This window comes from Oenanthe melanoleuca, chromosome 6, assembly GCF_029582105.1.
Source record: "Oenanthe melanoleuca isolate GR-GAL-2019-014 chromosome 6, OMel1.0, whole genome shotgun sequence".
In the NCBI taxonomy this organism is placed as follows: Eukaryota; Metazoa; Chordata; class Aves; order Passeriformes; family Muscicapidae; genus Oenanthe; species Oenanthe melanoleuca.
The window spans coordinates 16303223-16330218 of NC_079340.1; the positions used below are offsets into that span (position 1 = coordinate 16303223).

General features: G+C 41.4%; 2 protein-coding genes across 12 annotated transcripts in view; one reads left to right on the forward strand and one right to left on the reverse strand.

Annotated features, from left to right (window-relative positions):
- Window positions 1–2357: 2357 nt before the first annotated feature.
- Window positions 2358–26996, reverse strand: part of PAX2 (paired box 2) — a 98106-nt gene continuing 73467 nt past the window's right edge. For 4 of the 11 annotated variants that reach the window (XM_056495250.1, XM_056495249.1, XM_056495248.1 and 1 more), the window contains 4 exons: window positions 16504–16713; window positions 12746–12847; window positions 6794–6880; window positions 2358–4806 (listed from right to left, as the gene is read on the reverse strand). In XM_056495250.1, the coding sequence (XP_056351225.1) occupies window positions 4685–4806; window positions 6794–6880; window positions 12746–12847; window positions 16504–16713 (521 nt within the window). In that variant the 3' untranslated portion in view covers window positions 2358–4684. Of the gene's footprint in view, window positions 4826–6793; window positions 6881–12745; window positions 12848–16503; window positions 16714–26996 lie in introns of all 11 variants that reach the window. The other 7 variants (XM_056495253.1, XM_056495252.1, XM_056495251.1 and 4 more) reach the window with 3 other exon arrangements.
- The window catches only part of LOC130255015 (translation initiation factor IF-2-like), a 102194-nt gene continuing 79718 nt past the window's right edge, over window positions 4521–26996 (forward strand). The window contains exon 1 of the transcript XR_008840844.1: window positions 4521–5199. The gene's annotated coding sequence lies outside the window, so the exon portion shown is untranslated. The remainder of the gene's footprint in view (window positions 5200–26996) is intronic.

Sequence of the window (26996 nt, forward strand, 5' to 3'; positions counted from 1 at the left end):
CTTTTCCTTAGGAATAAAGGGGTGGAGTTTTTCCAACAGTTCAGCAAAACAAGAATTCCTTTAGGAAAATGTTAATAAGCATATATAATTTTATACTCAAGAGAAGAAAGAGGTGCAGGGCATTTTGTTCTCCTTTTCTTGTTTAACATCCTCATATTTATGTTGTGATTAATTCCAAAGTCTTACTCTGAGTTTAATTCATTGCTACTGATGGGTCAGAAAGCATGCAAACTTCCCCCTGTTTCCACAGCAGGGCTCATTGCCATCAACTCTCCCCAACAGACTTACAGGCCACAAGTTTCAGCTTTACTGCATCCACCTCATGCAATCCTCCCCACATCCCATCGGGCCAAAAGGATGTGAGAGCTTCAGAGAGCAGGACTCAAAGGTACTGCCCAATTTTGAATGCCATGATCCCTGTTGTTTCCAGCCAAGCACAGCATTTGAGATTTCGTGAGATTCTTCCCCCATGATCAAGTAGAGACATGAGACCCAGTCTCAGAACATTTCTGCTTGGTCCATTAGATAAAGCAAATGTAGCAACAGAACTAAGAATGACCTGAGAAAAAAGAACTGAAGAGGCAGCTAAGGAAGAAGAATAAAAAAAAAAAAATTATTTGTGAGGAAAAGGAAAAGAGAGAAATGTCATGGAAACATTAATTATTATTCACAATAATGCTTAACATTTTGATAGAATTTTCTATCCAGAATCTCAAAGCACTGAGCCGGTGCTAATTAATTCAGCTGAGCAATCCCCCTGTGAACTAGAAACTGTTGTTATTCCCATTTTACTGAGTGTTGGAATTGAGGTGTGTGGGGAAATTGGACTTGACAAAGGTTTTCTAGAGCTGCAAGGAGTGCTAGGGGGTTTGAGGTTCCAGATACCCGCTCTCATATCAGTAATGCTCTTCCCTCCCTGGATAGAAAAGTGCCTTGGGAATAAGAAATAATAAAAGAGAGGGATAGAAAATTGTATGGAAAGAAGGTATGAGAAAGAAATGTGAGAAAGGTAAGAGACAGCAGAACGGAGGAGTGGTTTGTGTTATAGACTTCACTGGATTTCACATAATGATTTCTTCCTCCAATCCTTTTTCACTTTTTCCTGTAACATTTTTTAAAGGAAAATTATTGAACCCCCCCCACCTATAACAAAGCAGCTGTTGGCCTGTTGGGGAAAGGGTCCTTACAAGGTTTGGCTGTTCCCTCAGGTTCTGGATTTGTGCTGTGCTTTATTGAACACATTGTTTTGTTTTCAGTGAGCACAACGAGACTTGCACAGTACACACAGCGTGTTCCTTATCTACAGGATGAGACGAGGCTGTTTTAATAACTACCATGATGAAGATGGAGATGAACTTATATACAAGAGGAATTGCCTTCACATTACACACATTATCTTCCTACAAAGCAGCAATTGTTTTTTGCAAATAACATAATATTAAATAATTGGTAGAATTTTTGCGTTTCCTGCATAGTCCAGTCTAATGGAATCTAGATGAATATTGATGGTTTTCTTCTGCATAATATCACCACATAAATCCCCATGTCAGCTACTAGACTTGGGCTATAATACTGCTTTACAATGCATCCACCGACTGTAAATCAAAACAACCAACACAAGAAACTCTTTGGCAAATGTAATTCAGTACATTCGCATGAGGGTCTACAGATGGTGGTGGAAGAGGATTAGACTGCCCAGTCCTTTGTGTAATTCTGCTTTCCTTTGAAATTTCCTGGTCAAACTACATGCTGTACTTATGAACTTTCCAGACGAATCCAATGCCTAGTGGAAATCCTCTTTTACCAGTGGAGCTAAACCAACAATAGATTTGGCCCTCCAAGGGTCAAATCAAGCCAGCCATGAGTGAGACAACTAAATCCTGCTTTCAGACTCTAGCTCATGTCCTCAAGTTTAGTGAAACACCATTATAAAAATAAGCATTTCTGAGCTTCTGGCTTCTCTTGACCTGGGCCCTGGGCTGCAGATGGCCAAGTGTGAGGTGTGACAGTCTCCTTTTCTCTATCTTCCTCAGGAGCTTCTCTCTGCTTGTCCTGGGATTTCTTGCCTCTGCACTGACTACCTGCTGAGTGAATCTGGGTGGTGCAAAGAAGAGCAGAGGTTGTACTGAGAGATGAAAAGAGAGACCATTCTAACAGGGCTCAACATCTATCTGGTGTCTGTGAAGGGAAACAGAAGGAGTGGTGGAAGCATATTTTTAGAAATTGAACAGAATTTTCTTCTCGTAGAGTAAGATCAGACAGCAAGCCAAATTCTGGTCTTGGTGACAGCGTAACAACTCTGCTATTTGCAGCAGGTTACTCAGATGTAAGATGTGCAGAATGACGCTTTTAATAGATCAGGAGTAACCTCTTTGATTTTATTCTGTACAGGAACAGATTTTAGCTCTATATCTTCTATGTAAATGTCCCCCCAAATACCCTTATCATTTGGGCACCCCATAAAAGAAGACACAGACCTATAATCAGCTAAAGCCATGCAAAGGCTAAAAAAGTTAGGTGAAAGGGGCCTTTGGGATCAACACAGCTGTTTACTGATGGTAGATTTCATACATACAAGTTAAACTTGGAGACAGAATACCAAGTCCACTACCACATCTCCTCAGAGGCTTGGAACTTTGGATTTTATACATGACGTTGGCTGTACAGATTGCTCCACTGTTCACTTTTATGGCCTTCAGGGGTTTTATTCTCAATCCTGTCTTTGTCCATGGACAATAGCCCACGAGTTTTATCTGAAACCTCTCTAAAACAACAAGGATCTACTTTGGCAGACTTGGTGCCCTGGGGACAGGCTATAGCTGCCTTCATGTTTTCTTTGAGTAATTTTGAGGAAGTGTCAGTGCAAGGAACAGTTTATGAGTTTGCTGACAATACAGTAGTAATAAGCATTTCTATTGACAGTTAGCCTTTTGTAGAACAGTGTTTGTCTGTCACTTGGGAACCAAAATGAGCAGAGAATCCCTAGAGAATCATCAGGTGAGCATTTGGGATAAGGGGTAAATATTAGGGTACACAATACAGGATTGAAGATGAAAAGATGGGGCTGTATATTGGGTCTGGCTGGTAGAATACAAGCATATGGATTTGAATGGGGACCTTATAAATTAGTAGGTATATGAGCAGATGGGTGGGGAATCAAAGGGGGGCCCATACAGCAGGGCTATAATGGTCAGGAAATTAGGTGCTGGGCACAGATAATGAGGTGGTTGTCACCAGCAGTGGAGATCTGGAGAATGGGTGTTGGGCATATCTAAAATTGCAAAAGTTGGGATGTGGGTGAACTGAAGTCGTCACAGGTACAGAGTTTAAGGTAAAAGGACTGAAGGCTAAGGACTAGGGAACCAAGCAATTATCCCAGCCAATCCTGAATTTGTCCATCTCAGTCTCAGCTGTCCAGAGGCCAATCAGATGGGCCCACATGAAGCCCCACACTTTCCACCACACGGCGCAGTGAGAGCGCAGCTGGGCTTGTTTTCTTTGTTTGCCAACCAGTGACATGGAAAACTTTTGTTGCCTCAGAGTGCTTTTTTTTTTTTTTTGTCGACTGATGTATTTGGTAACTTTGTCAGATGTGACTTGTCCACACTGCTCCCCAGAGACAGGATTTGGGAAAGGAGGGGGAGGAGGAGGCGACCGGGTAGAGCTGGCATCCAATCCTCTCCAATACCATCATCCCATTGTAGTGCAAAACAGAAAGGAAACAAAACCCTAGAGTGAAAGAGGAGCATCAAACGTCAGAGGAACTCGTCTGCCATTCAGGTGGTGGGGAGAGATGGGACTTGGAGTTTTATTTTTGTAGGGTTTTTTAATTATTATTTTGGTTTTTTTGTTGGTTTTGTTTGCTTGGGTTTTTTAGAAAATTGGGGATTTTTTTGTTCCTTTTTACAGACCTTCATGACAAAGCATAAAAACACAGTTATATTTATATATCTATTTATATATTTCTTCATTTCGTCGGTTTGTTTGTAAATGTTGCTCCATCCTCCTGTCTGAACTGATTGTGTGTCACAGAAATTGTGGGTGTATGTGTGAGGTTCCTCCCAACTCTGGCCTGCAAAGTCACCACCCGTGAGGTGCAGCCAACTCCGGGGGAATCCGTGCTGGAAAGTGGGGATGAGGTGCACAGAGAACCCCTCATGGGGCACAGATCTTTACTTGGTCCTTTCTTCATTGCCAGATGGGCCAGGTCTCTGTGCTGCCATCTCTGCTCTAGCCAGACCGTTCCCTCTGTCCTGGGAAACAGGGTGAGCATCACAGGTTACACACTCAAGAGTCCACCACAGAAGAGCATATCTTTGGGGAACAGTGTTTCATGAGCGGCACTCTCCCCCGTTTCCCTGGCCCTCACCGCTCCCAGAAGGGGGTCCTGTAAGGCAATGGCTGCCAGCTGCATTGCTTCCCAGCCCCCTGGAGTCTGGAAGGCAGGAGGACTCTGCACGGCAGGGCTGTCTGCGGGGTGGTGGAGGGCTCCTGCAGGGGAGGCCGCTGGGCCGCAGGCTGATCCTGGCGCGGGGCAGGCCGGGGCGGAGGGCAGGGGAACCGGGGCCTCAGTCTCATGTGGTGAGCGCTTGGTCCGGTGCCTTGGTGGCGAAGAGGAAGGAACTGGACTGTGGGGAGGAACGGAGAAGGTCTCTTCACCCTTGGCAGGGGTGGAGGGAGGTGATCAGACAGGTACAATGTGGAGGCCTAAGCTGTCGCCCTGCAGTTTCATGTGGTTTCCATGGTAACTAGTGGCGGTCATAGGCAGCGGCAGCAGTGGGAGGTGCGGAGCCCCGGGATGTGGCACTATAATAATAAGGGGAACCTGAAAGTTAACACAGGAGAAGAATGGACTGGTTGAAAGGACAAACAGTAAACAAAAAAAAAAAAAAAAAAAAAAAAAAAAAACAACCAAAACAAAACAAAACAAAAAAAACCGAACCAAAACAAAACAAAAAACAGAAACAATCAAACTAAGAAAAGAAATAACGGACAACTGAATACAAAAAGAAAGGTAGAAAGAAAGAAAAGCAAAAGAACCAAAAGAAGGACTTGGAGACTGAGCTCCTAATGGGATTAGGGAAAGGCCATCAGTGGAAGCCGACTGAGGGCCACGCTTCAGTCGATAGATCCCACTGTGGCCTCTGGATAGGATGCCCCTCTACAGGAAGGAGATCCTTTTGCATCCTCTGACAATCAGTAAGTAAGCCCATGAGCATTTGTGCTGGTTTTGGCTGGGGTAGAGTTAGTTTTCTTCACGAAAAGAAGAAAGGGTAAGGGGCCGTGTTTTGGATTTGTGCTGAGCACAGGGTTGATAATGCAGAGGTTTTGTTGTTATTGCTGAGCAGGTCTTACACAGAGCCAAGGGGTTTTTGTTTCTCATACTGCCATGCCAGGGAGGAGTCTGGGAGTACGTGGGAGGCTGGGAGGAGACACAGCCAGGATAGATGACCTGAACTGGCCAAAGGGATATTCCAGACCAGAAAACATCATGGTCACTGTGTGAAGGGGGGAAGGAAGGAGAAAGGGGAGATGTCTGGAGTGACACTGTTTATCTTCCCAAGTAACCATTATGCGTGATGGGGCTCTGCTCTCCTGAAGATGGCTGAACACCTGCCTGCCCATGGGAAGGAGTGAATTAATTCCTTGTTTTGCTTTGCTTGTGTGTGTGGCTTTTGCTTTCCCTGTTAAACTGTCTTGATCTCTGTCTTTATCACTTTCTAGTTTTTATCCTTCCAATTGTCTCCCTGATCCTCCTGGTGGGGGAATGAATGAGTGGCTGCATGGGGCTTGGCTAATGCCTGCGGCAAAACCGCAACAAACATTGTAGCACAAATATGCCACACCTGATCCGTAGCCACAAAGAAAGTGTCAGGGCCAGATGTTCTGAGTGTACCTGACAAAGGATAATGGGTCACTTTAAAACCAGGAGGGGAGAAATGAAACAAAATTACAGCGTTTTACTACTTGGGATTTGGGTCACATTTGGCATGAAAGCTCTTTAGATGGTTATCGAATGTGTGTTAAATAGTGATTGATTATTAAGGTCACATTTACTGAAGTTTAACAGCACTGGAATAAAATGTGCATCTATTATCCAGTTGTTAAACCTCAGTAAATATATAGGTAATAATCACAACTGATTTATTTTACATATAATAAATCTCCTCCTATTCCCCTGCAAAGAAATGTTGTATTAGAAGTTAAAGTCTCACAGGAGTTTTTTCCTCTGAAAAAAGCCCTGACTACTTCTGAGCATATGAGTGACTGGAGATGGATATATATCCCTGCAAGAGAACTCAGTCGAGAATCTATTATAAATCTTGTGATGCAGCCTGTCTCCACTCTAGACATTAGTCCAACTGGTCCAGTAGGAAGAAATTCTATGGGATTTAAAGTTGTCCCAGGAATTGACTCTGGATTTAGTCTGAGAGAGGAGTGAATTTTTAACCAGGCCTTGAAAGTATGATGGTTGTGGCTTAAGAGTAGCAGAACCTAAATTTAACTTTTGATATAATCTGGAATAAATTGTGGATGCAGTCCATGGAGAAGCCAGAGCTGAACTGGAATTCTGAACTGTCTCATGAAAGAGGTATCAGCTTCAGAACTGATACAAAACATTCATGAGGTATATACTCATTTCAAACTGGACTGCAGAGTGAGGAAAAAGGCCTCTCACCTGCCCAAATACTTGAAAAGCCTCTTCAGAAACAAACGAAAAAACAAAGAAAAGAAAACAAGGAGACAAACAGAAGGAGCGCGAGGCTGGGGGCTGTGGGACAGAGGTACTCACTTAGTAACGCAGGGTTGCTGAACCGCCAGGCCTCGTTGTAGGTCGTGTACTGAGGGTGGCTGTAGGGGTTCCCTGAGAACTCGCTCCCTGCAACAAACCAAGGAAGGAGTGAAATACAGTTTGCAGTAAGGATTTACATCTGCTATTCCATCAGACCAGTGTTCATGCTGAATCTGTTTGCCAGCAGGAAAACTGGTGTATGTGGCTTCCTCGTCTAGCTAGAACTCTTCCCTTCAAGTGTCTGCAGTGCCAGTTCAGTGCAAAGTTGTTTACCCATACCATTAAGCATCACAAAACTGACTTTTCACAATCAAGAAATCAGTTCAAATTCAATAATATAATAAATTATTCAAGTGGGGTTTTTTGTTTAATTTTTTTTCCCATTGCCTTCTGTCTTCCAATCCTCAAGCTGCAGTAGAACTGCATATGGAAGCTTTTATGCACTTATCAGCTTTCTCATGAATAGCATTGAAGGTTCTCCAGTAGTGTTGAGACAGTAGGCATAGAAGGTTGATGGGACAAGCTCACAAGAAACTCTTTGGAACTAGTACTGCTGCTGATGGCAATATGTATTCTAAGTTTTTTTTTTATTAGGGTACTGAGGATGATGGCATATTTGTGGAGAAGAGTATAATTTGTTTTTGGAAATGTTCTGAGTTGACTGTCCTTAAATACAAAACAAAATGAAAAATGCATAATCACTTTCTTTCTTACCCTGGATGATGGCATTAGAAAAGTGATTCATACATGATTAACCTCTCTTTTATGCTCAGTTAGCGAGTTACAGAGAAAACTTGCTTCATTTTAGCTCTGGAAAATATTTTTCTAATGATTAGCACTTTAGGTACTGTGCTGAATCTGAAAGACAAGTGCTTCAGCTCCCCTTTTCACATTAGGAAAATGGGCCCAAACCAAAATAGTTCCAAGCTTTGTGATCTAGTAAGACTCTGAACCAAGATCTGAATGGCACAGAGTCTTCTAAAACATTCAGTTTTATTGTGCAGAAGGAGCTGAGTCTCCCTGTTTCTTAGAAGTCTGTGCAGGGTATTTGAACTGGTAACTGAAGGGGTACAGTGATGTATTCAAAATAAACAAATCTCCCCAAACATAAACATGTATCATTCTATTATGGAAAATCATAGCATGATCTGATCATAAGCTCAATTTAATGTAGTAACAACAGACTGTGGACAATCAACCCCATCTGAAAGGCCTTATGTGCTTAAAAGGCAGTGGAAGAATAGTGTTGGTATTAGCTTCTGGTCTGCCTGGAGGCAGAGGTGGAATTGTTACAACAGAAGTATTTAAAAAGCAGCTGGTAGTTCTTGATAGATACCATGGAACAGGAAAAGAAGGTAATGCAAGATGGGATGTATGCCTGTGATACAATTACCAAAGAATGTCAATTAATTATAGCATAATCTCTGCAAATCTCCTCTCACTGGAGTGTTAAAGCCAAAACCACAGATTCTCAGATGGTGGAAATGAAGTCTGTTCAAGTTAGGGGATTTGTACTGCCTTAAACTTGGGGACAATCTTTCCAGCAAGGTTTTTAGAGGTATTCAGGGTGACAACCAAAGTAGTCAGTGCAAAAACGAGTATGACCCAAACCCAATCATCATCCAAAGATATTTTAGTATAGTAGCTTTTAGTTTCAGCACAAAATCTCATTTTGTGGGAGAGATCTTGCTAACTACTGTTTTCATGATAATATCTCAGCATAATTCCATAGCTAGAAACATCCTGTGTGGAAAGTCTGACAACTAGCTGGGAAGGAATAGGTGAAACCTGCGAAGATGATCATGCAATGTACAGTCCAGATTTTTCTCTACTGAATTGACTTATCTGTGGAATATACTGGAATGAGTTTGCTTCCCAAAGAAGGAGGAAAAAAAAAATTATCCTCATGAGAATTTCTGCTTTTGAAGTGCTTCATATGATGTAACTTCACTGTATGGAGAGGAATTGTTCTGATATTTCAAGACTTTTCTCTCACTCCCTGCTATAAAGTGTTTATAGTGTTGCTAAAGCACGGGTTAAGCACAGGAGAAAGAGCCACAGCTACGGAGCGTGGGGAGGAGGGAGGGCAGCCACTGGAAACAGTGTTTATTGACGAGGAGTGAAAGCATGCATGCAGCAGGATAATGAGCTTTTGAGCTCAACTGTGACCAAGAGGAACTGAGCTATCGCCTTCCCCGATCACTAATGAAACAAGTGTAATTTCCTCATCAACATTGGATTCTGTTTAACGACTCCCTGCCGCTGCTGTCCCCAGCCCTCTGCAGGCTCCGCACTGCTCTGTGTAAACTTCAGCTCCTCCAGTGGATGCTCACTTCACTAAAACAGTTTGCAGAAACTTGACGTCCTTTCTGGGAAAGACAAAGAATTAAGACAGGGATCAAAGGTATTCTGTTACCTTTAGAGGAAACTTCTCTCAGATAAGTAGGTTAAGTGTAGCCCAATACCTGATTCATCTTTCTGAGAGTGACTAACCCCTGCTTTTCCAAGAGTGTGCTCAGGACCACTGGCTTTTGTCCACGTTTACAGCCCAGGACCTGAAGTTACAGGAACGGCAAGTGCAGGAATCTTGTCACGTCATCTGTATAAATCTCAGAGACATTTGGCCATGTTGCATGAATGCAGTGTTACAGGAGACAAGCTTTTCTCTAGACTATGTGAGCAGAACTCTACTGAAAGGTTGTCATGGGTAGAACAGAGCAGCTTTGATTAGCATTGGTTAAATTATCTTCTCAGAAACAGTTTTCATTGGAAAACGCTGTCTCATTGAAATGGAAATGTTTTGCTCGAGCTTGTCAGCTTCAATAGAGTTTTGGAAAGAAAAGTTCTGAAGTTATTGCAAATTGAAACAAAGTATTATGTTTCAACTTTCTTGTTTTGTTTCATTTTGCCTTTCTCATTTCATTTAATTTCCTTTCAATTCTTTCATTATTTTAATATGTCTTGACATCTAGAACATGTAGATGTTATTGAAATGTTTCATCCTGATGTTTGCAAACTGAACGGTTGCAAGGTTCTGACTCCTCATACCAATGCAAGATGAAAACAAATATTAAGGAATCAGAATTTTGAATGGGTTAGAAGTCTGGTTCTTGAACTGTTGTGTGTTTAGCTCTGCACCTTTGTTAAGAGAAGACAGAGCCTCTTTCCCATGTTTTCTCACATCTGAACAATAGGTTTGTTCACATGTTAGTATGTTTCTTAAAGATACTTCCTGAGTAGTCATTTTGCCAGCTTCTTGTTTCCAGTGCAGTTAAAGCATTGGTCCCTGAACTTCCTTGGCCTGAGGGCACATAACAAACCATTGGCGCCATTGCATTTGATTGTTCCAACTGGACTCCTAACAGAGGTTGCAAGTCAGCACAAAGGATTGATCTCAGGAGGCCTATATCTGTGCAATCTGTGCTCAGGGAATCTTCACTAACACTATTTCTCAGCATCTGTATTTAAATCTTATTGGATTAGTCCTCTAATACAGAAACGATGAGGCATGAAGTGAGCCTAGCAGGTGGCAGGTTCAGAACAAATAAGGGATATAGTTTTCACAAAATATGTAGTTTAGCTACAGAACTTCTTGCAAAGGTTTCTAGGCATGTTAAAGGCTTATATGGGTTCAGGAGACATTTTTTACATTTGTAGAGGGAAAACCTATCAAAGGTTTAATATTAAATAGAAAGATACTAAATCTGGCTTAGTAAATCTCTTAGCTGCAACATGGAGACTGGGAGATCTTCTGAGAAAATACCAATACATGCTTGCTCTGTTCTTACATCCTTCCTCATATTTCCCCTGGTGGCCCCTGACACAAAGTAGTGGCTGCAGAGATCTGCAGAGTGACCCATTAAAGCAAAGTCCTCTGTTTCTTCCCAGGAAGCCTCTTTATCTCCATCTTGTTGGCTTCAGTCACACTAGAAAACAGGAAGAAAAGGGCTTCCTGGCTGGGTCTGAGCAGTGGGGTATGACTGAAACAGCCAGAACCTGATGCTCTGTTGAAAGATGCAGTAACTACTGCAGGATGCCCAAATAGGCCACTGGAAAAAAACCCTCTGATTGAATGTTGACATCAGATTTAATGTGAAGACATCTTTTTTTTTTTTTTTTTTTTTTTTTTTTTTTTTTTTTTTTTTTTACTTTAAATTATAACTTAACTCTTTTCTGTATAATTCTGTTCCTTTTCTTTTGGGGAATATTTCTTGGGGTATTTTTTTGGTTGGGTTTTTTTTTGGACACTACGGTTTTATATGCAGCCTCCACATCAAGGAGCTGAGATACCCTATTCTTGGATAAGTGAGCCCTGATATTAGTAGTCTTAAAATTTTGTCCCAGTTTAGAAGTCAGTATAATCCTTGTCATGAGGACATTAAACTTAAGTAGCAATCGCTGAACAGTTTCTACTCAAAGAGACAGCTATTTTTATATTATTAATAATTTCTATATGCTGTGACTTTCCTATAAGGTTTGACTATAAATGATCTAAATATTGTCAACTGAAATTACCTGCTGTTATTGGGAGAAGTTGTGTGGAGGTTGTTAATTTATTTTATATAGTCTTAGTGCTTGTCTGATTCTGGAGCTAAACCATCTCCCTGAATAATTTAGAGTAGGACATACCCTAATTTGTGCCACTGGAACAGGCTGCCCAGAGTAATTGTGGATACCCAATCCCTGAAAGTGTTCATGGTCAGACTGCATGGAGCTTTGCACAACCTGTGAAGATGTTCACCCATGACAAGGTGGTTGGAACTAGGTGACCTTTATGGTCCTTTTCAACTCAGGCCATTCTGTGATTTGTCACTTAAAGATGTTAAGACTTTGACCTGAAAACATTTCCTCACAGTTACACTTTCACTGTCCTCACTGAAGTTAATGTTCATTTAGCTGGCTGTTCCAAGATCCGGATGAGGATAACTTAGGCTTTGCACTCGTAACCCCTGGCAAATCATATGATAGTAATTTAAGAGCTTTCTGTCCTCAACTTTTTGCTGCCTTGGTTCTGGACTCATCTCTTCACAAGCAGAGGTTGCAGAGTGGGTTGTGTACCTGCTCCTTAATCATCACAACTCACAATCATGGGCCATGAAAAGCAGAAATCAGTGGTAGAAGAGTTTTGAGTTCTGAGCTACCATGTCTGAGAAAAGAAAATCCTGCCTCTTCATTTATCTACTGGGGACAACTGTCATCAGAGGAGAGTGGGTAATAGAGCCTGAGGTAATAAATTCTTCAGTTGTCCTAGAGTAAATGGTCCTCTTTCCTTCCAAAAGATTAGGAGAACCCATATGCTGAGATAAGGTACTTCTCTAAAGCATTGTGTATCAAAGAAAGAGTTTGTCTTTTGATGTAGGATTAGGTTGATAGTTTCTTGGATTGGAGGCACTGTTTTACAAACAGGGGATAGTTAAGTAGTTGGTTGTTAAGAGTGAATAGTTAGTTTCTCATGAAATGCTGTTAATTTCTGAGTTCTTAGTAAGTTTAAGCTATATAGACAGTAGGTGTTCAAATACTGCAGGTATTAAATTACTGCTGATAATTTTCAGCTTGATGCCATGGCTTTAGACAGAAGGTGAGTTGTCACCCTTAGTTAGTGGATAGGTGAATATCTTGAGCCATGAGCAGTACATAATAATCTGCATGGGTCATTGGAAAATAATTACATTAGTTAATGAATACTAGGGTTAATTAATTACCAATTAATTGCCACAGGTTATAGCTAGCTAGCTACCCATAGCAGCAGTGAATCAGTTACTAGGGGGAAAGAGATACATTACAAAAAGGGTTGTTAGCTACATTGGTTGTAGGCACCCGATGGTTTCTTTACGAAAAGAATAGCTCTGCATGTCAGCAAAGCAATAGCCAAGTCAGCTGTGAGAGCTCTCATAGTGCTGGTAACCATTCAAACACGTGTGCACCATCACTGAGGGTTTGCAGCTGACTTACCAGGAACCATTCCTGCAAGAGTTGATGTTGGGTAGCTGCCTTGTCCAGTTGGGGGAACATGGGGTGGGTAGCCAGGCAAGGTGGTGCTTGCCATATCACGACCTGGAAAGTGAGAGAATGAGGACAGGTGATCAATACAGATAAGATCTTTCCATATTGATTTGGTATCACCTCTTGTCCCACTGTCACACAACTTGATAAGAAACTACTGCATAGCCTTCCCTTACATGAGTTCTGCTCACCCACTGATAATTCTGGGTGAAGGTTGGGGCACTTTTGATCTCACACTGTAAGGATGGATGTTAAAAGTTAGCTCTGATGAGGCTCAAAAGAATTTGGGTTGTTTCATTGTAGATTTTGGATGTATTTTAACTAAATCAAAATGGCCCTGATCTGCTCAGAGAATGGCAGCATATTCATTGCCAGAGTAGCTGAGGTCCTGCCTATGTGCACTGGATGAAATTCCAAAACTGTGGTGATGTTGCTTTAGGGTGCGATCAATGTGCAAGGCACTGGGAAGTGATCCAAGGGTTTTCTGTGCCTGTCTTTCTTCCCACTTTTTCCATTCACCTGCTGATGGTTTTAGGCAAGTCACTTTACCTCTCTATGCTTCTCTTTTTGCTGCAAACTCTTTGGTGCAAGGGCACACTTTTAGTACATTTGCACAGTGCTTAGCATAAGACCAATATTGGTTGGATTCCTTCCAGGTGCTGGTGTACTATATATAATAATAGGATCATGCAAATTAGCTTGAGCCTCACTTCATTTTTATCACAGGTACGAGTTTTTGTTTATAATTCTTGAAGTTATGATTTCTTTTCACCACCAAAGAAGTAGAGAGGGGTGTGGACTGGGTGTATGATTGTAGTTTATTTTTCCTCTCTTAGGAAGTGCAGCTGGGGGCTTCTTGGTTGATGCCAGAGGCATTTTCTCATTTGGACTGGTTAGCCTGAAAATGGGCCAGCCAGAAGGGCATTTGCTGTTAGTGCTTATTGCATTTAAATGAACTAAAATAATCTCAGAAGCTGCTGGGAGTTTCAAGCCAAAGCAAAACAAAACAAACAAAGAAAAACAAAACAAAACAAAAAGCTAAATAAATTAAGATAATCTTTCCCCCACAGCTGCTGAGAGATTTACAGCCCAACCTCCAACACTGCCTACTGAGATGTCAGCCTGTTCCAGGCATCAAAAGCCTTTCACATTCCCTAGGTGAACTGTAGCTCACCAAGAAGTTTGTACTATTTGTTGTTCTTTTTTTAAATTTGTCTCTCCTGTCTGTTCTAACTGGAGGGCAAGAGTCTGATTGGCCTTTAGGAGTGACAGGTTAAGTATAGTCCATTAACACCATTGGAGTCAGCCAAACCATGCTGGGACATGCCAGTGAAAGATGAAGCAGTGTTGCTTTAACTCTACTGCCAGCAGAATGATAACTGATAAGAGCAGGCCCTGGAACAAGCATGAACCTTGGTTGGGGAATCACAAATAATTAACAGTTACAAGGCAAAGCAAAAACTAATAAGCATGGAACATTAACCTGAAGGGAGGAAGTTTCTCTGGGATGAGGTAGGCTAAACCAGTGTCATTGCTTTCACAGGTCTTGAGTAAAGATTACTGAGGTGATTTACTCAAGAAAACAGAAATGCAACCTGAAGAGGTTCCTGATCAGTGACTGGTGTTCATAGCTTATATCATCTTAGACAACAGCTGAGCCATTTTGCAGCCACTGCCCAATACTGATAAAAAAAAAATACATAATGTATCAGGGCTTAATATTCTACACTCTTTTACTCTTTTATCACCATCATTCCTTTAGTGATTTGTACCTGTATGTTAAGCAGTATGAAGAGCACCTAGTTGATGTAGGGTTTTTTTTCTAACTTTGGTTTAAGGAAAGAAATTTTTATGCTTAAAATTCTTGTTCTTTTAGTTTCATTTATTGACTAGCCTGAGAAATATCATCAAGTGATAAGTGAGAAAAAACTGTCACTGAAAAGTTAGAGATAACATTATATAGCTGCAGGCAAAATTAATTCATGTTGAACTTTCGTTCAGGTGGGATCACATATACACTCACTCTGCTACTTGATGTGTGCACATATGCCCCTGTGTTTTTATTCAGACATGAGTGCACAGAGGCTGATGTTCAAAACTGAGCATGGAAAATTTGTTAGGAAGTGATCATCTGTCAAAATCCCAGTCTTGAAATAGAAGATAACAAACAAGTACTGTATCAGCAACATCAATAAAATTCTCACAGAGAAACTCTTAAAATGCTGTTACATACAAACAGACCCCTTCCATAACCTCCTCTCCTTACAAACAGGTAGACAGGATTATTAAATTCTTGTACTGCAGGGCTATAGCAAAGCTAGCTCATAAAATGCTCCCAACTGCAGCCATTCTTCCTCATGCAAGAACCTTCTGAGTGAGAAACCACCTGAATCACTGTGACATTGTTTGCACTTTTTAACACTTTGTCCCATGTCTGATTCCCTGTAAGAGTCCTAAGGCACGTGCCTCTCGAGAAACACAGTGCCTTCTAGGCTAGAAGATGGTCATGCAGAACAGTATCCCCAGATATCTGTACTGTTGGAAAGAGTCAGGAGACTTCTTGGCTTAGGAAGTGCCCAGAACTCAGAGGCTCTTACTGGCTGCAGTAAGGTAGGACCAAGACAGTCTTATGAACACAAGTGTTCTCTGCTGCTACTTGCTGCTTTCCTACATGAGGTTTAGAAACGCAAATCTCACGTGACAAGACAAAGGAAGGTATTAAGTCAAAAGAGAAAAATAATACAGAACATGAAAGTGGCAGAGGTAAGATACTGTGTAAGGAACTGTGGTCTGCACTAAGACTTGTTTGTTCTAAAAAAGTCCAGATTACATCCTTTGAAAAATGGTCAGTGGTAACCCAAGATGATACCCACTATTTCACCCAAGTCACCCCTGAAATTCTGCAGCAATGTTGCTTCTGTCACCTCTCTCAGGAGTTTCCCTTAGTACCTACCTGAAACTTGATCTTTCTCCTCATCTTTCCCTCCTGCTTGCTGCTCATAAATGGCATCTTCTGCAACCTATTTCTTCCCTTCTGCTCTCCCCTTAAATGCCACCTTCCTCAGCTCTGTATTCCATTGGCTGTAAAACACAGTCTCTCACACATCCTTCCTGCACTTGACATTCAGACATGATGCTGGGTTTCTTAACTGCTTGGTCTGCTGTGTGAAGGCACCCGCTCACATTGACACTCCCAAACCAGGTGACTCCAATCCTGCTCACAGCACAGCTCTGGCAGTGCTCACCAACTGCCTGTGTCTATCTGACTCAACAGCTGAATCCGTGCTGAACAGCCCAGGCAGGCCTGGAGCTGGGATCTTCATGCTGCTGTCATCTGCCTTAGGCTAGGACACTGTATTCTGTGCCTGCAGTACTCAGGGACATCATGGCTATTGAGGCAATACAGAATTTTGCTGTTTGCATGTTTCTATGCTAAGACCCAAATTCAATCCAACTAGGACACCCAGTCATTTTAAGTAGTTACAGCTTCTTTTCCCATTTTATTCTAAAAATGAAGGACAGGCATGAAAGCTTGCTGATTCTTCATGGAGCTGAAAGCATATGCTGCAGATGCAGACCTGGAACGTGGTTGCTCTGGTTCCCACTTGCACTCAAAGAGCTTGCAGCAGTTACTGGCCTCCCCATCAGACGAAACTGAACCCCTTGCCTACAGCATCCCCACTCAGTTTGTGGCCAAGGCCGGTTACCTGCTATCAGAGGCTGGCTGCTGGACTGCCCAAAGTGGGCACCATGATGAAGGAAGGCACTGTAGCAAGGCGTGGACGCATCGTCTGAAAGGGCCATGTGGAAGGGCTGAAGATCAGCCTGCCCAGAGCCGACCGGCGTGGTGGGGGTGAAAGGGGTGAGAGAGGCTCCATGAGGCTCTTGCTTTATACTGAGGGGAGAGGAGAGGTTTTCTGTGGTAGGGTAAGGGATGGACACAGACAGACAAAGGGAACAGGGGAAGGAAGAGGAGGGTGGGGAAGGGAGGAGAGGAAGAACAAAATGGGTAAATGAAAATGGAGTGGTTAAAATCTACAGGGAAATTAATTTTAAAACAAAAATAAAAAATAAAAAGGCTAGGAGTAGATCAGAGGAGCCAGTGCTGAGACAACAGCAGTAAATGTGCCTGGGGGCTAGGCTCGGACTGCAGGAGTGCCTCTGCGGGGCAGCAGGAGATGAGGGGAATGGAGTGCAGTGGCAGAGGGGAGGAACGGGAAGCAAGAAGAGGAGAGGTGAGGGAGGGAACATGCAGGAGAGGGAAGACAGGAACAAGCATAGGATTGGGAAGAAGAATGCTCTGAAGCTTTCCTGCTGCTTTTTCTTGTTGGCCAAGGGCATATGAAGATGCTACGCTTACACGGTTTGGCCCAAGGAATTGCATCACTTTTTCTCTTCAAACCCAAGGTAACCTTCTTCAGGAGAGTAGCCTTGCTATAAGCACCTATTAAACAGATTGCTGGGTGTAATGGCCAAAGCTTCTCAAGACAAATTTTATAAAAGCTTGACAAAAATGGTATAGCTGGAGTTTGAGGTTAAAATACAAATGTGACTGTGCAATGAATAGGTGGATAGACAGATGGGTCAATCAACTGATCTTGTTCACAGTGGCACATTTTGAAGATTTAACCATAAAAGCAGTCAGGGCTGACTCTGATTGTTTCCAGAGTGTGGGTTTGCTGGATAGATACCTTGACAGAGAGACATAATGGAAGAGAGGAAATATGGGGGACTTAATAAAAGGTCTAATTTTCATTGTTGTTTCCATTGGACCTCCATTTCTGATGTGCAGATTTTCATAAGCACAATAGATTCAGCTTTGCAACTAGTCCTAACTTGGCTGCCAAGTAGGATGTTTGAGAATTGGAGAACTCTGTGACCCAAAGCATGGGTATGCCAGAACACCCACTGCTTTGGGTCAGCAGTAATAGAGTCCTGTATTTGGACACCTGAAAGCAAAGCATGGATGATGTGATCTGATCAAATCCAAATTATCTAGCAAACCATCCATCCTCAGGTAAACAAATTCAAACCAATAAATGAAAGCCATCTCTCTGCTGTGATGGCAAATATTGCCAATGGACTATGAAATAAGTTAGTTCTGGTGGTTTTGATTTATACAGAGAAATAGAAATGTGACATATAATTAGGTCATAAATCTGACTTCATTAATGTAGAAGTGGCTTAATTAACTTTAGTCATCTTGTTGCAAGGCTGTAGTGCTCACCTAGACAATAAAGGGCTGGGCGATTCCTCTCTGTGAATGCTGTTTATCTGGAGATATTTGTTTCCTAAAGATTTGCTACCTAACAAAAATGATAGTTTGCCATCTGTGTTCTCCTCCATGTACTTCGGACATGGGTGGCCAGCAAAGGTCACTCATCACCAAGACTTCTTTGCAGCAAAGACACATGCTCATGTTTCAATCAATTGGGAAGGATCAGTCCTGGCCAAAAGGGATACACTTCTTCTTCTTCATTTAGTTTCCTAAGTGAGGTCACTGGTATGCTAAGTGACGATTGTATTTTCTTTTCCCTTTTTGCTAGGAAGCCCTGTCTGGTAAGGGCCTTTTGTGAAGAATATGGGGAATGGAAGTTGGATTATCTTTGTTTTACAGTTAACAGAGTAGGCAGCACATCAGCACCCAGCTTCTGGTTTTTACAACTGTACACTGTCTTACTATCCCACTAGTGAGCCTTCATGTGTCAGAGCCAATCTCTGTAGATCAAGAACCCCCTCAAGCGACTTTTCTCCTGCATCCTCATCAAATGGCAAGGAATGCACAAATTTACCTTCAGACCAAGCAGGCAGAGTCACCACCAGCATTCTGGGAGTGCTTTATGCCTTTATCCAAATGACGTTGATACAAGATAATTTGGATGAACAGACCTATCTGCAGGCAGAGGGCCAAAATTCCCTGGGCTTTCACAGGCTGCAAGTGGAAGTAATATTTTTCAATGAGGCCATTTGACAGTGATAGGTAAATAAACTGGGGACACTTCTGTCCTGGGCATTTTCCATACTCCTTTTTCAACTCTCTTTATAATACAAGAGGCAGCAGGTGTGGGGAGCTGCTGAGGAGGAAAGGGCAGAGAATCAGGTGGACATGGAAGCGTGGGTGGGCAGAAGCAAGAGGTGCTATGGGCAGGGGTTAATCCTGTTTGCACAGCCCCCAGGCACGTTGGGTTTCCTAGTCTTTCCCCTGCTTTATTTCTCTTTTAAAGCATGGAATTTTCAGCTATAATCCTTCCTAAAGCACAGCATTTTTCAGGCGCTCTGTGTAAGTGAAACCATAATCTCTGGTAAAACAGACCGCTTAAGCTGCTGTAGCATTAGGCCAATCTGATCCAGCCCCTGGATTTCCGCTCTGCCCAGCCACCACTGAGAGGATTTCAGCCTGAAAGGCTGTGTAAAGCCCTTGCAATGGAACAACAGTGCTAGGCCTTGCCTTGCAAAGCTGGGAAGGGTTAAGGGACCAGGAGCTGTTTGTCCCAGTGTTGTGAGGCTGTTAAAACCCCTGTCAGACTCACAGTGGAGATGAGCCCAGCCCTCTCTTGAACACATCAAGGCTTATGAAGAAAAATTCCTCGCACCTTCCAGAGGCATCGCCACTTACTCAGTGTGTGGGGGGATAAAGAAGTCAACAGTAACATGGCAAAGAGACTTGAACACAATAATGCTAAACACTCTTCTCTCTAAGAATAGTGGAAAGGAGGCGAGGATAAGGTCAGACAGCAAATGATTGCACAACCAAAACTCAGACTTTTATGTGTCTATTTATCTGTCTATCTTTCTTTCTACACTCTGCAACTGCACAGACATAATTTATATCCCATGTATCTTTACTGATAGATGGCATTTACCATTTTTTACTCCTTTGTTGTCCAACTCTCCACTGACTAAAAGCACCTGAATTCTGTCTCTGGTATAACTCCTGCCACTGCTATGCTGGAATAATTGCCCCAGCAGTGAATTATAGCTCCAAAGCGTGCCACTGTATACGAAATCAATTGATTGATCTGTCTATCTATCCACCTGTGAATGGCACAGTCCCATTTTTCACTTTAACCAACTCAAACTTCAGCTGCATCTTTTATGTTTTCAATTTTGATTTTCTCCATTCTCTAATTCTTTCATATTTGTGATGGAGGATTTGCTCCTGCCTATCCCAAGTCCCATGCTTTCAACAAGCTGTGGAGCAGTGCCATTTTGGCTTGTCTGTGTTTTTGTTGGGAGTGCTCCTCAGTAAAACTCCTTCAGTGAATCCTAAGGGATATCTTGCTCCTAAGGCTGGAATACCAACCTGTAATCAAATTGCAGGGGAGTGAAATGAGTTTGCAACCCCTTTCCAAAGCAACAGCAATCTATTCCTGCCCCAGTCTAATTTTTTCTTCTAAAAGGCAAACAGTATCCTTGTTTATATGTGGCAAAAAAATAATATCACCCACTGTGGGGGAAACTTGAAAGTCAGGAAGGGGATATAGCTGGAAACATAGCAGAGGGCAGCATTTTGTGAATTACCTACTCCTCTCTTTCTGACTGTACTTTCTGAGTTAGGGTTGTTTTTCTTCCATTCTAACCCTCTCCTCTGTTATTTTGGCAGAAGGCAAGAACTGGTGATCTCCAGCCTAAATTCCTACTGCGAATGAAGGGATTTTGGCCAGACAGAGTGAGAGGAAGATTCACATCTTTGGATTCCTAGGGAGACTCATCTCAGCTTTTATCATGCTCTCTCCTGCTGAAGGGAAGCAGGGTGGGTGGATGGGTGGATGTTGGTTGCAGGACTAGATAAGCTACTTGTTTTTCACTGCTGGCTTCCTGGAGGATAAGCTATCTGCATCCAGTGCTCCTTTTCTTTATAGTACACAAAGAATTCCAAGATGGCACATCCATGCATGAGGGATGTATTTACACACCTGCTCAACACTGCTTACCATCTTGACAAAGTTTCCCATTCTTTGTCTTTTCCTGAGGTCTCTATCAAATATTTGTATGACCCCAGTGCCCCACCCTTCACAGCACACTTACAGCATCACTTAGGGATCACTCTTTTGTCTGTGAGGAACTGAGCCCAGAGAAGAATACTCAAGTTTGTGTAGGAACCCTGTGCCAAAACTGAATCTTATCTCAGGTAGTTTGAATTCTATCCTTGTACCCACCTCTGGAACATCTTTTTCTGTTTCATTTTGGTAACAGAATGGGACTGGGTCCTCAGAACTCATGGACCGGGTGAGTTTGCACTACTGGCAGTGGAGTTACATCATTTTCTCCCATGTGGGAATCTTGCCTCCAATTCCAATAATCATACAAGAGAGCAGACAGGACTCACACAGCATATTGTTTACTTTTGCTTACTGTCATATCAAAAGAACCACGTTTTCTATTCTTAGTTTCCTAGGTTTTCTGTTGTGAGAGCTTTTTGCAAGCTTCACTGAAAATAAACACTGTTCTTTTTTTTTTTATCTTCTCGAATCATAACAGACCCTTACTAGATAGGTATGCCAAGATTAACCTTCTTCTCATACCTTTCTTGTCTTCCTGCTGACTGGAGAGTGAGCCTTGAGTGTTTATTTTCTGTTTCTGCATACATTCATCCATGTTCTTAGTCCATTACATTGTTGAGTACATGTTGAAAGAAAACTTTGGAACGCTTTCCCCTAAGAGTCAAAGCTGTTGTGACATCATATCAAATTTTGTAATCTATTTGCTGTATTTTTTTCATTAAACAGAATGTTATAAGCCTAGATTTTATGATTGACCTGATCAACTGCTGCTTTCCAAGTAAACTGACCTGCTAACTCTGTATGTTACTTTGAAGAGAAAATTTTATACTCTTCATACAGAGTAAAACATGGAGCTTCCATGTAGACCTGTGATCTGAACTTACTCTTTGAAGCTTCTTGAATACTGATTAATCACTTGAGAGCTCCACTGAAGTGTATTTCATGTGGCTCTCAATACATTTGTTTAAACATGGAGCTGAAGAAGGAAGATATGCTTTGAAGTTCTGGGTGGAGGGGAGAAAGAAGTGTATTCAACTTGTGCATTTGACAGAGAAGATCAGTGGAGTTTATATTGCCCCCTTTCTTGAGTCCCAACCCATTGATTTGGCAAGTTCTGCCCGTCTTGAAATGTAGCATGTGCTTATTCCTTGTTGTTTTGTGACTTAAGAGTTACCTCTCAAACAAGATGCTTTTGAAATATATACTGGGCAATGCAACTAGAACCTGCTAGTTTTTTTTTACTCAGTCCTCATTATAGGCAACTCCCAGGTTTCATCATAATGGCATTTTACTGATCACAAGACAGATAGATCTTCCTTGGTAGCCCGCAGCAGTTGTAAACTTAAAAAGATGGGACAAAGATCACTCTAAGCTCTCAATTTCTCTGAAAGACAATTGTGGTTGTACAAGAAGTGGGCCTGATTAAATCCAGTACAGCTGATGGACACCAAAAGTTAATAATGTCTGCTTAACTCAGGTATAAAGCACAGTCCTTGCTACACTGGGCAAATGTCTACATCATAAGAATTTTTATCAAAATTGTACTCATTGGATACTTCATTTAACCTCAGAAGAAAAGGCAAAACTTGAATAGCTGGAAATACAATATAATACAATTATTTTCTCTAAAAAAGCCCCCTTTTGTCCAGCAGCATAGAGTGTGTCAGCCTGCAATGCTGTCCTCTGCTGAAGAAAATTGGACTGGGAATGCCAATTCACTGCTATTGTCTTTATATGACATTATTTTCATTCACTGCTATTGTTCACTTAAATGCTAATTTAAGGAAAGCAAAGAGATTATTTCTTTTGGGTCCTGTGTTCTTCAGTTGAATATGCCTTTAAAGCCCACCAACTGCTTTCTTCATCATCATAAAGTTAATGTCAGTGAAAATTCCACTGAATGCATATAAATAGTTTGTGTGATTCCTTCCCCTCCACCCCCATTCCTGTCTGTTTCAGGGATCATTCATCTGACCATCTATCACTCTCAGCCATTTGGTCCCAGAGAAGAATAGTAGCACCTTTTGCTTTTACAAATTCCTTGACTAGATAAGAAGATATTATCTCTTCTTAAGGAGGGGAAAGAGTTGATTAAATTTGCAGGTCCTGTGGTCTTCTGCTTTTGCCAGTTCCTCATCTTAAATATGAGAGGCTTGCTCACACAAAATACTACCTTCATTTTAGTGAGGCAGGATAGTAACAACCTGGCAGCAGATGCATGAATGATTATCACATTCCATTTTCATGGCATTGGAGCACCCAGAGATGTGCCCAAGAGGCTGTTTTGTTTGACTGCTGGTGACTGCAGCCATGCTGCTGGGCTGGGGCAGCATCTGTGGGCTCTGCCATCACCAGAGCCAACTTGGGCCCCCCAGCAGCTTTTTTAAAGTCAGATTAGTCAAGCCCTGCCAGGGCCACTGCTTGCTTGTATCAGAGGCTAAAGTGGACTGAAGTAAGACAGAATTTTTCACCAGTACAAACAAGGAAAAGGGGAAGGAAATACTTCCCTTCTCACTGTAACATTATAAGTACAACTGAATGTAATGGTCAGTTTTAGTAATGATTTCAAACAGAAATATGGATCAACTTGTTTTACATTTCCACTGTGAAGCTGTTTTCTTAAGCTTGAATTTTATGGGAGGTAACAAATATTTTGACAAATATAAAATTCACCCTAAATATAGTCATTTCAGTTTTTGCCAAGTAGATGAACTGCATCATGTGCATATTTATTTAAGCAATTATGTTGTTTAATATAATTTGTCTTCACATATTATTACATGGCAAAATAGTGAACGATGAGTCCATATTATTATTTTATTAGATTATTAACTTTTTACTTGTTATCTGTGTCAAGTTATATTTGGATGGAAATTAGAATTAAATTAAAACCAGTATTTGTAATTATTCATGCTAATTAAATAAAATGACCATAAGGTCCCTGACTTCCTAAATATATTAGAACAGAAAAAGCAAGATTTTCTTAGCAGGTTTTGCATTAAAAAAAAAAAATTATTAACTGGAGGAAAGGATAGCTATAAGGAGGAATTTGGACTGGTTTAAGAACACTATTTTAAAACTAATAGATTTCATCCTTTCATACCAACTCTAATTCACTTAATTTGAGGAAAACAAATGGTTCTACTTTTTCAAATCCTAGTTTGTTTCTTCGTTTTAAATGACCAGGTTGTTGAACTGAACAGAATTCTCTTCAGTTCACTTGCTAATCTGAAATGAAGCAAATAGTATCTTTTCACCTTGCAGAAGGTTAAAGTCCTCAAAGGATTGTTCAGCATTTCAGAAAATTTTTCCAACTGTCTAGCCAGTGATTTCGCCATGATTAGCATCACAGCTTTCCTGGAAACTTTCACAGAAATCAGGTGCTGTTTGAGTACTACTTTTTTATGTCTTTCAGGTATAGCAAGTATCCTTTTTTGTCAGTAATTCCAAATTTTTTTTACATACATTCATCTATGAATTAAAAAACCAACCAACCAACCAAACAAACAAACAAAAAAAAAAAAAAAAAACTGGAAAAAATCTGATCCTATGCCAGAGAGGGAGGTCTGGAGGAAAGTAAATTCCATGAACTTTTTGTTTTTGTGGTGCCTGTTTGATATGTCATGAGTTGTCGTCGGGATTTCTCACCTTGGATGATACTTGTTCCTTTAGGGAAAAAGTTATTTCCCAGAGAGAAGGAAATATTTTCCTTATAGGACATGATAGCTGTTTTGGTGGGTGATGATGACTTTGAAAGTTCTCTATTCCTGTTAATAGGTGGTAACTGTAGCAGAGAAGCACTCATAAACTTCCTCACAGGAAGAGAAGAGGATACAGATTCCCATTTCAGTCACAATAGAAATTCCTGACATGATTTTTTTTTTTCATCTTGTCTTTTACTTTTTCTTTGTACATCTCATGGATTGTAATGGGCTCACAAACAAAGTCTATTTAGTTAAAACTGCTGGGTCTCAACTAAGGGAAATTTATCTTCAACTTTGCTGTCAATTTATGATCCATACAGTAGGTAAATCCTCCCCTGTAGTAGTCTGTTAACAAGCAATACCTTGTTAACATAGTTTCAATAATAATAACACATTTCAAACCATACATGAAAACTCCATTATGCTCTAGTATTGTCTCTCTGTTGGGTAACTCCTGGGCTAGATAATTGAGTTGGAAAGGGCTCTGTTCCCAATCTATTAATCTAAGTCCCCAGGACTCAGAACTTGCTTTGAAGACATCTCACTTCTTTGCGTGACTATTCCAACAGCTGTTGGAAACAGTTGTTTAAAGATGGATCTTAACCTTTGTTCTCTTCTCCATTCTGTGAACATCCTTGTGCTTTTAAGACACTCCTATTGCTAGTGCCAAAATCTTGAGGTTCTTCTCCACTCACCTCTCAACCATTGAGAACCTACCTAGCTATTGAGTACCTTCCAAACTCAAAGCTCCATGGAAATGAGTGAATGAAAGAAAGCTATTGAGATTTTCTGTGTTTACCTAGCCCTGTACAGATTTATACTCATCTGCTTTGACTGTTTGCCTTCAATAAAAATGATTAAAGTAGAACAACTCAACAACAGAATTCTGTAACAGTGTACAACTGCACATACTTGCCTTATCATGGTATGTTTGAGCTTGGATCTTTGCTTCTAGGAATTCTGATTGGTGTTCAAAGATATTGTCCAAGAAACTGAGAGGGCTCTACACCAATCCAGCTATGAGAGCCATGCAACATCAAGGCAAGACATAGTTTGCCTGCTGGCCTGTGTGTGCAGAAAGAGGTGAGGAAGTATTCTCAAGGAACCCTTAAGAGCTTTCTCTCTCTGAATCTTCACAAGGAAGTTGAAAATTTCTGCATTGTCTGTTCCATATGAAGGACAGCAGGGTATGTTTCCTAGCCTAGTGTCCAGCTAGTACCTAAGTGACAACTCATTCATGGAAATTTTTTGCACATACTTAATAAGGAGAAATAAGGATGACCTGTCTGCTCCATAGTAAAAAATGGTTTTGTTTATTTACTTTTGGAGATTTGAGTAATAAATGAGCCATCTAAGTTGTGTTAGTAGAATAATTGTCTAAAAGGGAGTGTTTGATACTGGCAGTACTAGGCAAGGCTGGGCTGTACATGGCTGTGGTGCTAATCTGTGTCTTTGATTGCATGCCCAGGACTTTGAGGAAGGCTGTCTGGCACATTGAAGAGGTGGATGCCTGTTTTGCAGCATTTCCAGCTCTTCAGTTCCAAGACAGATATAGGGACTTCAGAAACACTGTTCCTTAACTATGTCACTACATTTCAAGACCTTAGGTAGCTACATATTGTTGAGGTTTTGGTGGCTTTTGGAGGGGTATAGTCTGAGAATGGTGTGAGCTAAAAGAGCTTGCTGAGGACAGCTATTCATGAGCCAGAGAGAAGGACTTTCTCTAAAGTCTTCAGAAAGGACAAGGATCTGGTATCATAGAGCTATGGTGTGGAAAGACCTAGTGACACTTTATTCTGTCTGGGAAGACTAAGCTGGAGAGACTTGCTAGACTGAACTCTAAATCTCACATTGTGAAGTGACTCCACACAGAATTTGTACCTGAATGAGTAGATTTGTTTCACATTTGTTTCAGGTATCACCTGAATTCACAGACAGCCTGGGACAAAAGTATGAGGCATTTCATTGCCCTAGCAGCAAAAGAGGCAGCCAGCAATTCAGTACTCACTATTACTCCAGTATCCCTTCCTGGGAGCAGGACCTAGGTGATACCAAAGCAATCTGTATGCCTCTTCCTTAATTTCCTAGCAGGGTTAGATCAGGAGGCAGCACTGAGTTCCTCACCTCTCTGGTCCTTCCTGAAAGCATTGCTCAGCCCCATAGCAAACATATCATGAATCATTCATCTTTAGTAGATTATGCAAATTGAGAACATCAGATCAATGAAGATCAATACCTGCAACCATTTAATTGCCAGCAAAAACATTTTAAGAATGAGCATTATCTGAAGTCCTTTCTTGGGTAATGGCACCATTAATCCAAACACTGGATCCTGGCCTAAGTGTACAGGAAAAATTCTTCACCCCACTTCCTCTGATGCCTTTCAGGGTGTTGAGGGGCTTTTTCTTCCCCTTTTCATTTCCAGTTTCTGAGTTTCTCCATCGTTACCACCACTGAACAGCTCCCAGTGCTAATAGTTCTGCTTTTGTTACT